We start from the raw sequence: 16,549 nt of genomic DNA on the forward strand, positions 1-16,549 counted from the left end.
CATTTAAAGCCATATTTTGGCAGAGCAAAGGGAAGTGCTGAATGCAGTCGTAAAGCTTGCTCACAGTACAGAGGGAAGAGCTGAGAGGCAGCTAAAACTACTTGCTACTAACATCACCTTACATGGTCCATTAAAGGTCCTGTTTCCAATAGTTTTGCCAGTTTTTAATGCTTGGAATTTAATGGGTTGGAATTTTCTCTGCCACATTTCTGCTTAAGACCAAACCTCTACAGTAAATTTCATCCAAGAGAGTTTTTCTGGGATTAAGAATAAGGCTCTGCCATATATAAAACTCAACTGTGAACAACTTTTTCTTGGAACATTATAAATTTTTGTCAAGCAGCTTTTTGATGTTCTCAGAATCATCTGAAAAAAATCAATCATGTCATTAGGTTTTGGGAGTTCACATCCAGGAAAGATTTCTTTAGCTCAGTAGTGGGAACTCCTGCAGATCTAATCCATCAGAGGTGCGTTCAGCTCAACGAAATTTCCACTGAAACTACAATTCCAGGTTGCTGCAGACTAGACCGGGTGTAGAGGCCTACAAAGAAAGGTGGCAGGTTGCATCCCACAGATATGGGAAAGTGTAGGACTTGTGCTCTGTAGGGCTGAGGAATTACATAAAAAACCCATTCACTAAAAATTATTGATTAAATTACTACAATATAATGTTTTAATATTGTAGTAATACCAGAAGTCATCCATCCATGCCCACCTGGGCCAGGATCTGTGCAAATGCACAGCAAGTTACACACCCTGCAAAGTCCTTGTCTCGTGCTCTGCACAGAGATGATGGTTTGGCTCAGAATCATCATTAGGACCTTCAAAATGCAGAGGCTGTAAGAAAATCCAAAAGCACAGACTCTGCAAATGATGACAGAAGCCCAGTCTCATCCCAGGCATTGTCAGCTCTCCAGATCCAAGCTAGACAGCACAATTGCAGCAACTCTTTCCCAAAGTTCCAATATGTTACAGATTATGTCATCTGAAGTGATTTGACCATCCAAAGAGATTCACAGATCTATCGCTATCCGTGCATTGCAACTCCATAAAAATTGCATTGTGGTTTTCCACCTTTATCTGGTAATTACCAAATGAGTGCTTTGTTGAAAAACAAAGTGATGTCCTTCGTAGCTTGCAGATACATCTGTGATCTGAAAACCAAATCATTTTCATCCACATCAACACTGGCAATGAATATCCTGCTTAGCCAAAATATTACATTAGTGACACCTAAGTAGATCCTTTGACGTGAGATCTTGAGCAACACTTCACAAACACACTGATGTGAAATTTCCAGAATCACCTGTGCAAACCAATGGAAACTGTGGTTACACAAGTAAAAATAAGGCTGTAAATAATGTTACCTGCTTGTTCCACATCCCTACTCCGTTGAACACACTGATATGCTCACAGAGTTAGTATATTAACTTTTGTTGGTTATACTTGAATACTCTTCAGAGTAACAAAGCTAAAGGGCAATGAGGTGAATCCCCTTCCCTCTTGTGCATTGCTACCACTGTAAAATACCTTTCATGTAGCTGCAAATCTACTGATAACTAAACAGAGCTTAACTCTGCTGGAGATACTCCACAAAACCCAGAGAAAGCAGCTCAACAGGGCCAGCACTCGAGCACTGGCACTTGGAGCCACTTTCCCGCTAAAAGGCTTTTAGTTCTGAGTACCAGCAGCAAGAACCTGCAAGAGATGAGCAGGGGCTGCTTTTACCTTATGACTTTTTACGGTAGAAGCACATTTTAAGCAACATGTATCAGTGGCACCATCTGAGAATTTTGGCGGTGTGGTGGAGGGTGGTGTGCAGGGAGATACTGAAACTCTCAAAGCCTCTTACATCCAGAAACTTCCATTTCCTCCATGAAACTGAACCAGCCCTGTGACTACTTAGGGTCAGTGTTGCCCATTTCAGTTTGAAAACACCTCTTTGCAAAATCCCTCTTTCACAAACAAACAAACAAACTACCAGGAGTAAATTTATATAGCAGGATGCTTCATGGAAAAAAGAGATGCCTAAAGTTTCCAGCAAAAGTGAACATTCTGTAGGGACAACATTAAAGCAAACCCAACTGAGTATGAGAAATCAGAGTAACACACAGATTTTCTTGCAGAGCCAATACAGAGTCTGACATTTCCGCCCACACAGCACAGCTCGGTGACAGGCAATAAGACACAGCAGCAATATGAGCAACATGAGACTCCAGAGGAATAAACAATATATTTCTTCTGTCAACAAAAATATATGCCTCTCTTTATTCCTCTAATAAGTCTCCCACAATATATTAATGCATTGGGTTTGTGTGGCAGGGGGGAGGGGGCTACAGGGGTGGTTTCTGTGAGAAGCTGCTGGAAGCTTCCCCCATGTCCGACAGACCGATTCCGAGGGCTGGCACCTCCGGGATAACAGATTTAAGAAGAGGGGTGAGGAGGAAGCTGCACAACTGCAGCCAGGAGAAAGGAGTGAGAATATGTGTGAGGAACAACCCTGCAGACACCCAGGGAAGTGGAGAGGGAGGGGCAGGAGGTGCTCCAGGTGCCAGAGCAGAGATTCCCCTGCAGCCCATGGTGCAGACCCTGGTGAGGCAGCTGTGCCCCTGCAGCCCATGGAGGTCCATGGGGGTACAGAGATCCACCTGCAGCCCCTGGAGGACCCCACACTGGAGCAGGGGGATGCCCAAGGGAAGCTGTGACCCCATGGGAAGCGCATGCTGGAGCAGGGTCCTGGCAGGACTTGTGGCCCCATGGAGAGAGGAGCCCACACTGGAGCAGGTTTGCTGGCAAGGAGTTGTGACCCTGTGAGTGACCCAGACTGGAGCAGCCTGTACCTGAACCCTCCTGAACTATGGAGGGATCCATGCTGGAGCAGTCTGGAGAATCCATGCTGGAGAACTGCAGGAAGGACTCACGTTAGAGTTCATGGAGGACTGCATCCTGTGGGAAGGACACACGCTGGAGGAGGGAAGGAGGAGTTCTCCCCTGAGGAGGAAGGAGAGGGTGATAAGCTGACCACAGCCCCCATTCTCTGTCCCCCTGTGCCTCTGGGGGAGAGAAGGTAGTGAATTCAGGAGTGAAGTTGAGCACAGGAAGAATGGAGGGTAACAGGGTTTGGGTACAACATTTCACTGTATTGTAAATTCTACAATTCTATTGTAAACAAAATGTCAGTCAAAGTGGAGTTCAGCCTCTCCCCACTCTAAGCCTGAACACATAAATCAACTTCTCTTCAGCATTAATGAATATTATTTTACTTACCTGGTCCTTGATGTATGAGACTCTTACATTCAGTCTCACTTCATAAAATACATTTCCTGCACACTATGCATTTTTCCCTATAATGTTCCTGTTCATTATTACAAGAAACAATATTTTTGTCTGTTTTGATATATTGAAAAACTGGTATCAGGCTTTCAGTGAAACAATTGGAAAATGTGTGAATGGGAAGTAGGAATTACTAAGAAGAGCAACTAGAAAACTTGAAGACACCAGGTGAGAACAAAGTCTCAGGAAGTCCCAATAGTTGAGGTAGGGTAATCCTAGGAGTAATATCATCCACCTTGGCCTATTCTACCCCAAAAATCTTGTTTGTTCCTCAAACATTCACAGTAATTCATTTAAAAATTAGTCTAATATAACAGTGAAAACCAGAACAGAAGTTCAGGAGATGGTTTAAGCCAAATCCAGCCCTGCTCTTAATTCTGTGACTTAACAAATATATACAGTCAGAATTCAGATTTTCCTGGAGAAAACACCATGATGTGGATAGAAAGTAACTTTAGACAGAGCACAGCAACATGGGAATGAATCTCACCACAACCTCAACCTAAACCCAAAACGTGAGACTACTGCCACTAAAATGTTTGCCTGGGGGAACTGCAGAGCTGTAAAAGGAGAAGTCTCTGGTCCTTGTCCGTGTTCCAAACTGCTCCTTACTGCTCATCCCCCATTTTTGGCTTAGTTTAGGACAAAAAAGTCAAGTGAGGAGGGCATTTATGTTCTTTTCCAGATCACTTCACAGACAAATTAACATCATAGTCAAAATTTTTCACCTTCTATGTAGTTGAAGGAATTTAGAATATCCAGGGGTGTAAAAAGTGATCAGGTCCATTTTAAGCTGGGGTTAACTACTCGTAGTCCTTGCTGTGAGGAGCTCATCCATTTTACAGAATTACATCAGCACCACTGACTTCCTGTCACACTCTCATTAGGAACAAGAAAATAATCATAGAGCAGAACGGGGGGGGGGGGGGGGGGGGGGGGGTGGGGGGGGGGGGGGGGGGAAAGCCATGTTAATTTATTATTCATTTCAGAATACAAGAGATTACAGAGATTCTGGAAGAGAAGGAGAATTTGTTAGTGCCTTACTGAACCTTCCTGCACAGCTCTTTGGATCTGCCTCTATTCCTCCTGGATGCAGGAGGCAATAAATCTCACACAGTCAGAGCACAAATGAGTTCTGGAGATGATAGAAATCAAGCATGTTCACAAGCAGCCCAACAACATCCACAGTTCAGCTGAGACACTCGGATGAGACACAAGTGTGGGTTCCACATTTAGTGGAAGAAGAGGAGATCCTCTCATTAATCTGCTCCATGCGCTCAGCACAAGAGACACGACAGAGCCCAAAGAGGTGCCACAGTCAATAGGAGGTCAAAGCACTCAGCACCTTCAGCCTCCCTGGATCAAGGCATCCTCCCTTTTTCCTTAGGGGCCTCCATAACTTTTGCTTCCAACAAAATGAAAGTGCAGCTTCACACATTAATTTTCACTAGGCAGTAACTTTCAAACGTGGATTTTTCTGCATCAGATCAGAGGCTCCTGATGCTTTCACTAATAAATGAGAAACTTCCTGTGATTATTTATTAAAAATCCACTGTGGCTTTAATATACTTCAATAAAATTTGCTCTTTTCCCCCTAAAGTAAACTTCCATTTAAGTGATAGGCTCTCCTGATACTTCAGTTTGCTGGAAAGCCCATGTTAAACCCCTCCAAGTATGGCTGCTTTGGTTTTTATGCAAATTCCTACCATCACAGTTATATAAGTGCTTATGCAATAAAAATATACGTCATACACAAACCTGCCCATGTCACTGAGAATTATTTACAAGAGCTATAAATCAAAGTTTCATCCAGTTTTGCTTTATATTTAAGGACCTACTGCACACACAAAATGTCATATAAGCCCAAAGTTCGCTTTCAGCCACTTCCCCCCCAAAAAAAAGAAAACTAGAATTCAGCTGCCTGCTGAAGGCTATTCTTTAGTCAGAGTCCATGCAAAATTGTATTAGAAGCTTTGAAGTTAAAACATGAACATTGACTACCAGAGAGGGCCCTAAAGACAAAGACATTTACTGGATGTAAATGTTCAGTGAAGACAAAGGTCACTTTATACTTTCCCAAAATCTGACCATGTTGGAAACTCCACATCCTGTTCTCAATTTTCCTTAAGAGTTGAAATCTTTTCATTGAAGGAATCAGCAGGGAAATATTATTATCCTTGGTGATTGAATACGTTGTAATGGCCAAGTTATGATAACCTCAGTGGTCATGGGATGGCAGAACCTCAACTGTTGGGGCAGAGAAATCTGTTTCATCCCAACTCCAGAGCAGATGGGGCATGAGCAGAAGAACTGCCCGGCAAGCCAAGCCTCCAGTCTGCAGGAAATGTGGTTTTATCTGAATTGGTGGCTTTGGTCCAAATCAAGCAGGAAACAAATCCTTTTGAAAATGCCCACAAACTGGAAATTCCCAGAAAGGTCACCTCAGAAACATCCAAACACTTCCAAAACACAATTCCCAAGTTCCCAAGCCTGTGGTTGATCAGTGACATAGTCTCTGGCAACAGCAGCAGCATCTGCAAACACCAGCTCCACACAGTAGCTGTGGGAGCTCCCAAGCCTCTCTGGCTCCCGTGCAGCCTGGATGCTGAGGACACCCTGGGAAGCCTGCCCAAAGTCACAGCCCCATGTCAGGGAGGACAGGAGCTCCTGCAGTCCTGCTTCAGCCCAGCCTCTTACCACTTCCAGACATGGAAATCAGCATGGAGTTCAAGCTCCCAGGACTTTCTTGCTTTTAGCTTTACAGCAGGTTGGAAGTGGTAGCCCAAGACCACCAGCTGGAGTTTCAAGCCTAAAAGCCCTGAACAGTCCTTGGTGACAAGGGACAGAGAACTCCAAGACTGAGTTACCTGGGCTGACCCGCCAAGAAGTGCTCCAGGAACCAGAGGAGCTCATTTTGGCAAGAACTCCCCACATGGGATAACTTCAACCAAAATATTTGAGGCCCAGAAGATGTGCTATTTCCAGCTAAACTGTGTCCAATAAATCTCTAACTAGCAGGGAATAGGGATATAAGCCCCCAAGGCCTTATTCTCCATTGCTTACCTTCATACAGAGTTTTGTATTTATGAAACACAGGTAAAAAAGCACTTATCCAGACCAACTTTTAGACCTTGAGACAAGTGACTTAACACCATTGTTTATGGATAACGAGAATTCAGCAGCAATGCCTTCAGCTCCTCTGTGTGCCCTGGCTATTTCCTCCCCCACTCTGTACCACAAGGAACCTCCTCAGATCTCTTGGCAACTGTTCACTGAGCTGAGATGAAAAAATTTCAAACTTTTAGAATAAGCTAGAGTTTGTGTTCCTTGTAGAAAGGTAAATTATGCACTGAGAGCAAGGCAAAGACAAAGTGTGACCTCTGTATTTGCACATCTGCTTCAGTTCACACTCCAAGTGAGATTTGTTATTAAAAACTTCAGGTGACTGATCTGTGTTTTGAAGAATGTGAAGGAACAACAATTGCTGCCCAGGAACCACAGCAGGGCAGTATGATGTGACGCTTGCTTTTGGTTCTGCAGTGATGATTAAGGACTTCAGAGGAGAAACAGTTGTTTTCTGAATCTCTGCTATATGATCCAGTGCCCCCAGGTTCCCTTATTTATTTATGATTCCTTTTAACAAAGAGGGCTTAAATAAAGTTTTTCATGTATAAACCAACCTTTTTTTCCTTGTCAAATATGTTACTTACTTGGACCATATACAATATTTTAATGCAACATTACAATTACTTTTCTTCTGCAGTTTACACTTCAGTGGTCACATGAATTAAAAAAAGAATGCCCAGGGGTCTGGGTGGATGGGGATGGCTGTCTGGTTTGTAAAGCTTGAGCTGGGTTCTTCTCCAGACCCTTTTTTCAGCAGTTTAACTGCTCTGGCTACCCTTGTTCCCAGCTGTACCTTTCAAATCTGGTCACTACAGTAGAAAGCTGCATTTCATGGCACAAGTTAGAAGTGGAACCTGAATCAGCATTTTGCCCCGCTGCAAACAGCTTTTGTGGCCCAAAGTGATTTGAAATGTAAGAGTCCTTTCAAAGTACTGCCAGCTGAAAGTTCTTTTCAATTAATAGATCCAAACCAATTAATTATATCATCATCACTGTACAGACCTTTTTAGACTGCAAGAGGTAAATGGATAGGGATGATCTAGGGCCATATCCATCTTTTATAATTTCTTCCTTTTAAAATGATTTTGCATAGTCCCGTAGACAGAGGTCTGTGTTTATCTAAAGAATCTTAACGTGTTTGCTAAACTTCATTCAGAGATTCAGGTTAATGCACCTCGTCTATCCTGTTAAAGTAGCAATTATGCATCTGGAAGAAAAGCTCTGTTTCCAAGGCCCCTTAAGTCTGTGCCAGTAAAAGCACCATCTGCAGCTGTGGTTTACAAGAAAAGAAACATTAGAGCAACAACTCTCCAATTTACAAACCAGGATTATAAACTAAAAACTCCCCCCACAAATATTTCATTGATAGAACTGTGGGGACAGGGAAACCATCTCATTTAGTCAAAAAAAAAAAAATCCACCGAAACCCCACGTGTGACTCCAAACATGTACTTTGAAAATACCAAAGAACTATGACATTTTTGCTCTGCCAGAAAAATGATCACATCTTGATTGAATACTTTGCCTTCTCATTTCCTTTTCCAAGCTGAAATGTCAACTATTTTAAGTAAAATCAGAATATTACTCAACCACAAATCAGAAAAGAACCTTGATGCCAGAGCTGTCCTCAAAAAGGCACATTCAGTTATACACCTTCAGTTTTACTATTAAAAAGCAGAGATGAAACCCTTCCAAATGCTTCACTGCTTAATGACACAATCACCAGCATGTTGTTAAAGCTCAACACTCTGACATTCCAGTCTTTATATCTGTAAACACCAAGATATTATGCCATGAGAAAACAATTCTTTTATTGAAACTAAGGATGTCTAATTGTGACAGGTGAATGTTTTAGCTCGAGAGATGAAATTCATATACATAACTATTTTTATGCAGTTTTCATGTTCCATTTACACAAATTGCTGGTTTAAAAGGCTTTAACAGTCAATCAAGAGTTCAAGTACTAAACTGCATAACACAAAAACATTATATTGTGTTGTTGAAGTCAGATAGATAAACAACATTTTCTGATTATGATGATACCATTGTGTGCCTCACAGTGAACAGTAACACAGAAAACATTCACCTGGTTTCATATTCAAAATACTTGCTGAGAATCATGTATAAATGGATGAATGAACAGAGAGGGCTATTGTGTAATATTTTAATACAAGAAAGTCAAATTTATTCAAATCAGTAAGAAAAAAAAGTAGGGTTTTATCGTGTGTGGAGTTCTGCCTTACTGAATTTGTGTTTGTTTATTATTCTGACAAGCTACAAAAATAAAAGATATAAATACAGAGACAACACTAAATGTGTATCTTTTCTTTTGCAAGAAAACTGTCACAATATTATGCTCATTAAAAAGCTTTCGAAAAATAATAGCTCAGTGAAACACTTAGACTTAATGGCTTGAAATAAATATCTTGCAACAGAGCTGTTTAAGCCACTATAAAAACAAACCTCTGAAACAGCAGAAGCACAAACACCAACGAAACAACAGAGAACCTGTGTTCACTGAAGTCACTTGCAGTCTCACCATGGACTTCAGGAAGAACTAGATCAAAATAAGAGCTTTCACTACTTTTACATTTCCTTTTCAACTGAATCTTCCTTTATTTTCTTGCTACACCCAGCCAAAGATGGACTCCTCCTGGAGAAAAAAGTGACAAAAGTGAAGTGGTGCATTCCCTTCAATAGAAAAAAAGTCTCTATTTAAAGTGTGCCAAATAAAGAATATTCAGATTCCTCAGATTTTACTTTAGGATTTAGCACAATAATAGGACAAAATCCACCTCCCCACCTTGGCAAAGCATACAGTCCTTCCTGTGAGGATGGAGCTGTTCTAGTCCCCAAACACCATTGAAATCTTGAAAAAAAATTGAGTTCAATGTCAATAATACTTAATTTTCTAACTGGCAATTATTATTATAACATTAAACAAGATCAATGCATCTCTTTTAATATTAATTTATTTCTTTTAGTATTTAAGCTTGCTTGGCAGTTAATGGACTGTATACATACCCTGTCCAGGTATGCCCCATTCTGTGAAGTTTGGTTCACACCAGAGCCTGCAGGAGAACATTATGTGGAGGCAAATCATCATTTTCAGTCACATTGAATCTAATCTTAATTGCAACATTCCGAGGGGTAAATAGGGAGCATTAGAATTCAAGTAGACTTTTGTTTTTTGTCCTCAAGAAAACCATTTATATAGACAGTAAAATGCAACATTAATTTTCAAGCGTTATTAATCCAGTAAAAAAAAAAAAAAAGATAAAAATGAACCCACTTTATTCAAATTTGTTGATCCATATCTAAATGTCTGCTCGTATGATTCCATTTGCTTCTTGATTAATGAAAAATTCAGATCAATAGGAGAATTATCTCCTAGATTTGATGTTGTGCAAAATCTACTAATTAGAAAGAAGTTATTAGACTTGATGCTTTTCACCTAAATAGGGTTTAATAGTAGATTCTCAGCTGAAGCTCCAGAAAAAGGAGATACAATTACAATTACAATTACAATTAAGGACAGAGTAAGTGGAGAGGGGAAAGGGTTGGTTGATTGGTTGGTGGGGTTTTTTAAGTCACTGGAAATTATCTATAAAGAAAATGCTCTCCCTCAGAAAAGAAATGAATGTCTGAGAAGGGAACAGGCCCTATCCATAAATACAAGCTTAAGCAGCACATTGTTTATCCATAAAAAACAGAGAAACCATTATGGTAAGATGGTAAATCCACCCAGGATGTCATATATAAGCAGAATTTTGGTTTGGATTTTTTTTTTTACAATAATTTGAAATGTTTGAGGCAATAACCCATTGAAGATTTCTCCTCCTTTTTCCTTGTCCCTTGTTCTCCTTTTTCTTGATAGCAAACAAAGTCCAGGAAGATTTTTTTTTTAATTCACTATCCTACATATCCATAGATCTGTGTGTCTTACATATATGTCTTTGTCCAACATATACATTCATAGCTGTGCACAAACACTTCTGCAATGATCTAAGCTGTAGGAGAAAGCATGTGGAACAGTTTCCATACGAGGAGAGATTTTAGTAGACTGGAACTTCTTAGCATAGAAATATGACAGAGGCCAATGGAATCTCAACTGATATAAAGAATATGAATAGCACATAATGAACACCCAGCATGTCATAATTCCAGAACTAATCAGGAATTGGTTTTAAAGCCAACAAAAGAAATGCTTTTCCACATAATGCAGAATATTTGCAAAATAATTGCAGAATACATTGTTGAAGTACTGTGGAATTTCTTCTCCTGTTCCAATAACATCCTGGATTGCAGAGGACATTCACTGGGGTAGAGATTTCTGTTCTGAACCAGAATTGCACTTCTTTTGTTCTCATGAAGAAAATTTTTGAGGGAGTATTTTCTTGTCACCTACATGGAAATCTAATCTAACATTTTACAAGATAAGATACTGGCAGAAATTGGCCTACATTTTGGGATATACCCTAACTCCATGTGGAAAACTTCCATCAACACAAATGCAAGCGAAGCAGAAGTGTTGTGGGTGAACATGTCATTTTGTAACTTGCCTGGTAACTCTTCATGGATTAGCATATTCTTTTTCCTAAAAATTCATCAGACTGTGAGGCCAGAAATTCCAATTCCATTTGTAAGCATACACTGTATTATCTTAAATTGTGCAGCAACTACAATGTCTCTAATTGAAGTTGGCTCAATGCACAGCACCAGTTTTAATTCCCGAGTCATTTTCCAGTAATGAAAGAGCTGAATTCAGTGCACAGTGTGAGAACATGTTCGATGGTTATGTTAAATTGTGTTACAGCAGCCTTTGGGGAGCATCTCATTTATTTATTGTCTGTATGAAACCAACTGCTATTTTCCTACGTGGAAAAATAAATTGTTATTCACACAAGTAGTGCCTTGGACCGATCTGTGAATAAGTTCAGTTACACATTTCACATGTTCAGTAAAACTTGCAGATGTTTTATGTTCATGTCTTTAATGTCAGATTGCAGCAAACACTTCCACCATCCTTGCTCCAAATTAATGCACAGAAGACCCTCAATGAAACATAAGGGGCTTTTCAAATAAGGCTGGAAGTGTCTAAAGTATGCAATGAATTCCATTTGTGAGTTGTAAAACCTACTACCCAAAACAAACGGCTGAATGGACCTTAAACCTTGGGATCTTGAGTCAAACCAGTTGTATTAATAATTTGTTTTTTCTAGTAAAATAAAACACTATCAGTTTATTTCCTACCTTCTCCATCCAGCTGACTGCAGGCCAACAGTCGACTTCTGAACCTTTCATTTTCTTCAAGCATTTTTGAAATGACTTTCCAGACCTTATGCCAGACTTTGGACTGAAAGATAAAATGTGAAGCATATCAAAAGTTTGCATTAAAACATCTATTGGGCAGACCTTTAAATTCTACACAATGTCTATGAAGCCCAGATGTTGTTTTTTGTTTTGTTGTTGAGGACTGGGAAGAAGGAGAAGTGAAGAACGGATATACATGTGGAATACTGGAAGAATTGCCTCTATTTTTAAGTTAAAGCCATAAATTCCTCCACAAATTTCCACATGAGATCTCCTCCTCCTTTCTTGCCTAGAACTCTGTGTTTATCCAGGACTTGTGAAGTACCTTTCTAGATAAGTAAAGCTTAGGAAAATGTGTGTAGAGCCATTAAGCTCTCTTCAAAGCCATCCAAAATGGGGGGAAAAATAAGATTGTTTATTTTTCCAGGAGCAAAACCTTTCCCATGTGATCCCTCAACAGCAGCATAACTCAGGCCCCATGCTCAGCTTCCAGAATGCTGTTGCTTATTTCATATGAAATCCGTATTAATCTGTTTTATAGATGTTGATAACCTTTATTTTAGAGGCATAAAGCTCTGTCTGTAGTTGGCACATTTCAAACTTGTGCCTTGAAAAGATTAAATTGGAATTGTTGATAAAGGCACCCAGACAGAGGTGGCCTAACAAACAGAAATAGCTGTTGATACACTGAAGTTTGGACTTTTGCTGGACCCCATTTGTGAAACTAGTTTAAAGATAATGCCTTTCTCGTGGATATTTATTGCTAAAACATATCACATATTCCTCATTCTTTTTGAAGACTATTAGATGTACCAGCAGAGTGATATTCTAGGATGTTATTAGCTGTTCCTCTGCAGTCAGTAGCATTTTACTGTTTTCAAATCAAGTATCTATGACATTACTCTATTCCAGTCTGGCTGATTACTTGTACTTCACACATTACAAAATCTCATAACAAGTTACTGTTTAATAAATGTCCCTTTCAAAATTTCAAGCATTTGAAAAACTAATGAACAGGAACAGAAATACATCTGTGAAGCAGAAAGCAATTTTGCATTGCTACAAGGATGGTGTTAATACCTCCGATTCCTGCCTTCGCTTATTTGTAACCTGTGGGAGTTCTTTGTTTAAAACACGAGAGGAAGAAGAGCTGCAGAGCTTTTTCCTGCTGGGTTTCACCCACAAGGTGTGCAGTGCCCTGGCCCAAATCCAGCAAAGCATTTCAGTACAGGCTTTAAGTCAACAGCGTACTCTCATTTTTCAAGGTAAGCACACACTTAAGTGCTTTATTGAATAAAAGCCAGGATTTTAAAGCCTCCAGAGAGGGAAAATAATACCATTTTTTCTTTTCTGTAAGTAAGGATTTCAGTAACAGGCTACCAATTCCATCTTTTAATCTCCCTCATGCGCTCTCACACACAGAACAAACAGGAAGCAGTTTTCTCAAATGCCAAGGCAACTAATTCAGCTCCCCCATTTTATACCTTTTTCTTCTTTCGTTTTATGACTTTATCAACATGTTTTGAAGGGATGGGAAAGTCAAAGGTGTGAGCCTTAGCTTTAGCCTCTTTGTCACCTAGAAAGAGAAATTAGAAAGCATTTTTTGAGTACTTACAATATATTCCTAAGAAAGCGGTTGATCACTGGAAGTGTTCAAGGCCAGGTTGGATGCAGCTCTGAGCAACCTGGTCTAGTGAAAGGTGTCCCTGCCCATGGCAGGGGTTTGGAATGAGGTGATTTTTATGGTCCCTTTCAACTCAAACCATTCTGTGATTGTACATTCCTATTAAATTTTTCACCGATGTAAGTTTAACACCCAGTCTAACTGTGCTGGGCACATTAAATTACAGAATCGCAAAATACCTGAGGTTGGAAAAGACCTCCAAGATCATCTAGTCCAAGCTTTGATCAAACACCACTTTGCCACCCAGACCAGAGCACTCAGAGCCACATCCAGTCATTCCGTGAACACCTCCAGGGATGGGAACTCCACCACCTCCCTGGGCAGCCCCTTCAGTACCTGACAGCCCTTTCCAGGAAGAAATTCCTTCTAATGTCAGACCTGAACCTCCCCTAGCACAGCTTGAGGCAGTCCCACTACTGCTGATACAGACAATAAGACAATGTTTGAGCCACCTCCACCCCTCAGAGAGCAAGGGGAGCCCCGGTGGGACAATATCCAAAGCCCACCCCTGGGAAAGGGGTTCCCGACACACGGGGGGCACAGCCCTGAGCTGTGCCGGGCCCGGGATCTCTGACACCTACCGGGGGGGCGGCTGCTGGCTCCCCCCGCACGGCAGCTCCCCGGGCCGGGGCTGGGCTCGTCCTGCGGCTCCGGGGCGGCCCTCGGGCTCCTGGCCGAGCCCGGGGGACTCTGCTCGGAGCCCCGCCGGGAGCCCCGGCCCAGGCGGATCACGGAGCCGCAGCGGTGCGAGCCGAAGCTGTTCACATACACGAGGGGCACGGGAGGGCGGCTGCGGCGGCCGCGCTCCATCTGCGGTGGGGGCGGCCAGGGGGGCCGGGGCTGAGGGGAGCCGGGGGTCGGTGAGGGGAACCAGCGACCGAAGAGCGATGAGGGGAACCGGGGCTGAAGGGAGCCGGGGGTCGATGAGGGGAACCAGGGACCGAGGCGCGATGAGGGGAACCGGGGCTGAGGGGAGCCGGGGACTGAGGGTCCGTGACGGGAACCGGGGCTGAGGGTGGTGAGGGGAGTTGGGGGCTGAGGGGAGCCAGGGGGTCGGTGAGGGGAGCCGGGGCTGGGGGGGTGGATGTCCCCCTTCCTCCGGCCAGCGCTAGGGTTTAGCACATAGTGCTGCTGCCCGAAGCCACGTATTGATACATTTCATGCAAGATATTGATCTATTCCTGCCAGTGATAGGCGGACTCCGGGCTGAGGGTTGGTTGGTGCATTGTTGGTCTCTACAGCAGAGGAACCAGCGGCACCTCCTTGGTGCGGGTGCTGCCGCAGATCCTGCACTGACAGAGTGAATTTCACCCCAGACAGTCCGCCTGCTCCAGCCGCTTGCTGAACAGTAATGAAACATTAAATACCTGTTGTCGTGTTGTCCTTCAGGCAGCAGCAGCTGCGCGACACCGAGAGGACGCCCGGTGTGGTCAGCCCAGCCAATGCAGGTGCTCGGCAGAGACGTGTCCCACTGCAGCAGTGGGGTTTTGCTGGATATGGACAGTGACAACTGGATTTCTGAAACCACTTAAGAGCACAAGTCATAGAATCATAGATTGGTTTGGGTCGGAAAAGATTTAAAGATCATTTCATTCCAATCCCCTATCCCAGGTTGCTCCAAGACCCATCCAACCTGGCCTTGAACACTTCCAGGGATGGGGCAGCCACAGCTTCCCTGGGCAACCTGTGCCAGGGCCTCACCACCCTCACAGCAAAGAATTTACATCAAGTCATTTTCTTTGACACTGAAATACTGCTCTGGATTATTTCCCAGAGTTTCAGCACCCTTGGCTGCCCAGAGGAGGGGCAGCATTGCGAATTAGAAACAATAAATTCTATGAAAATGCTTTTTTTCTAATTGTTGTAACAGCACCAGCAATATGAATGGTGCTGACAATGTGTCACCCTTGGGAATGGATCCAAAGAGACCACGAGGTCCTTCCCAGACTTGAGGAGGTTGAGGGTCCCTGTGTGTGTCCAGGAAGGGCAGGGAGCTGGGGAAGGGTCTGGAGAGTCAGTCCTATGAGGAGCAGCTGAGGGAGCTGGGGGGACTCAGCCCGGAGAAAAGGAGGCTCGGGGGGGACCTTCTCACTCTCTACAACTCCCTGACAGGAGGGGGGAGACAGATGAGGGTCGGGCTCTGCTCCCAGGGAACAAGGGAAGCGGAAAAGAGGACAACAGGAGACTGCCTCAAGCTGTGCCAAGGGAGGTTCAGGTTGTACATCAGGAGGAATTTCTTCCTGGAAAGGGCTGTCAAGCATTGGGAGGGGCTGCCCAGGGAGGCGGTGGAGTCCCCATCCCTGGAGGTGTTCAAGGAACGTGGCACTCAGTGCTCTGGGCGGGGTGACAAGGTGAGGATCGGTCACAGGTTGGACTCGATGATCTCGGGGGTGTTTTGCAGCCCCAGTGACTCCGTGATTCCCAGATCCCGTGTTCCCGGCCGGGGGGTGCAGTGCGGGCGGGCCCCGCCAGGTGGCGGCCGCTCCCACGGAACCCGCCGCTGTCCCGGTCCCGCAGCTCCGGGCCGGGAAAAATCCCACGGCACCGTCCTGCCAAGTATCCCTGGATTCCCAGCTATTGTACACACTGTCATAAAAAGGCATGTTGTGTATGTAGCTGGAAAAGAGAAAAAACAACTCGCAGAGGCACAGCCTGACAGTTCGCCTGAGTAATTTGTTATTTCCCAATTATAAAAGGGCATCTCCTGCAGGCTCCAAAGGGTACAGACTAAAAAGGAGGTTATAGATATGACACAGCCACCGAGTCAGGAGCCTTGAGATCAACTGTGACCTCAAATATCAACTATGACCTCCTATATTAGGAAAAAGTTCTTCCCCCAGAGGGTGGTTGGGCACTGAACAGGCTCCCCAGGGCAGTGGTAATGGCCCCAAGGTTGACAGAGCTCAAGGAGCGTTTGGACAGTGCTCTCAGGCACATGGTGGGATTGTTGGGGTGTCCTGTGCAGGGCCAGGGGTTGGACTTCGAAGATCCCTGTGAGTCCCCTCCAACTCTGGATATTCTATGCTTCTACAATTCTCAACTCCACCCCTCCCCAATCCCAAAACTCCCTCCTTCTCTGCAAAGACCTGCACT

General features: G+C 43.3%; 1 protein-coding gene across 2 annotated transcripts; it reads right to left on the minus strand.

Annotated features, from left to right (window-relative positions):
• Positions 1–8,245: 8,245 nt before the first annotated feature.
• Positions 8,246–15,030, minus strand: CUNH5orf47 (chromosome unknown C5orf47 homolog). Of its 2 annotated transcripts, none has more exons than XM_027718808.2 (5): positions 14,824–15,030; positions 13,257–13,348; positions 11,713–11,815; positions 9,484–9,530; positions 8,246–9,112 (listed from the first exon to the last, which is right to left on the minus strand). In XM_027718808.2, exons 1-5 carry the CDS (start codon positions 14,999–15,001, stop codon positions 9,086–9,088), a joined length of 447 nt encoding a protein of 148 aa, XP_027574609.1. In that variant the 5' UTR covers positions 15,002–15,030; the 3' UTR covers positions 8,246–9,085. The 2 variants fall into 2 exon arrangements, with proteins under 2 accessions (XP_027574609.1, XP_027574608.1); XM_027718807.2 differs by lacking the exon at positions 14,824–15,030 and adding an exon at positions 14,038–14,570.
• Between the last annotated feature and the right edge of the window lie 1,519 nt (positions 15,031–16,549).

This window comes from Pipra filicauda, unplaced genomic scaffold (genome assembly GCF_003945595.2).
Source record: "Pipra filicauda isolate LSUMZ 115617 unplaced genomic scaffold, ASM394559v2 scaffold3_size10097308_pilon, whole genome shotgun sequence".
In the NCBI taxonomy this organism is placed as follows: Eukaryota; Metazoa; Chordata; class Aves; order Passeriformes; family Pipridae; genus Pipra; species Pipra filicauda.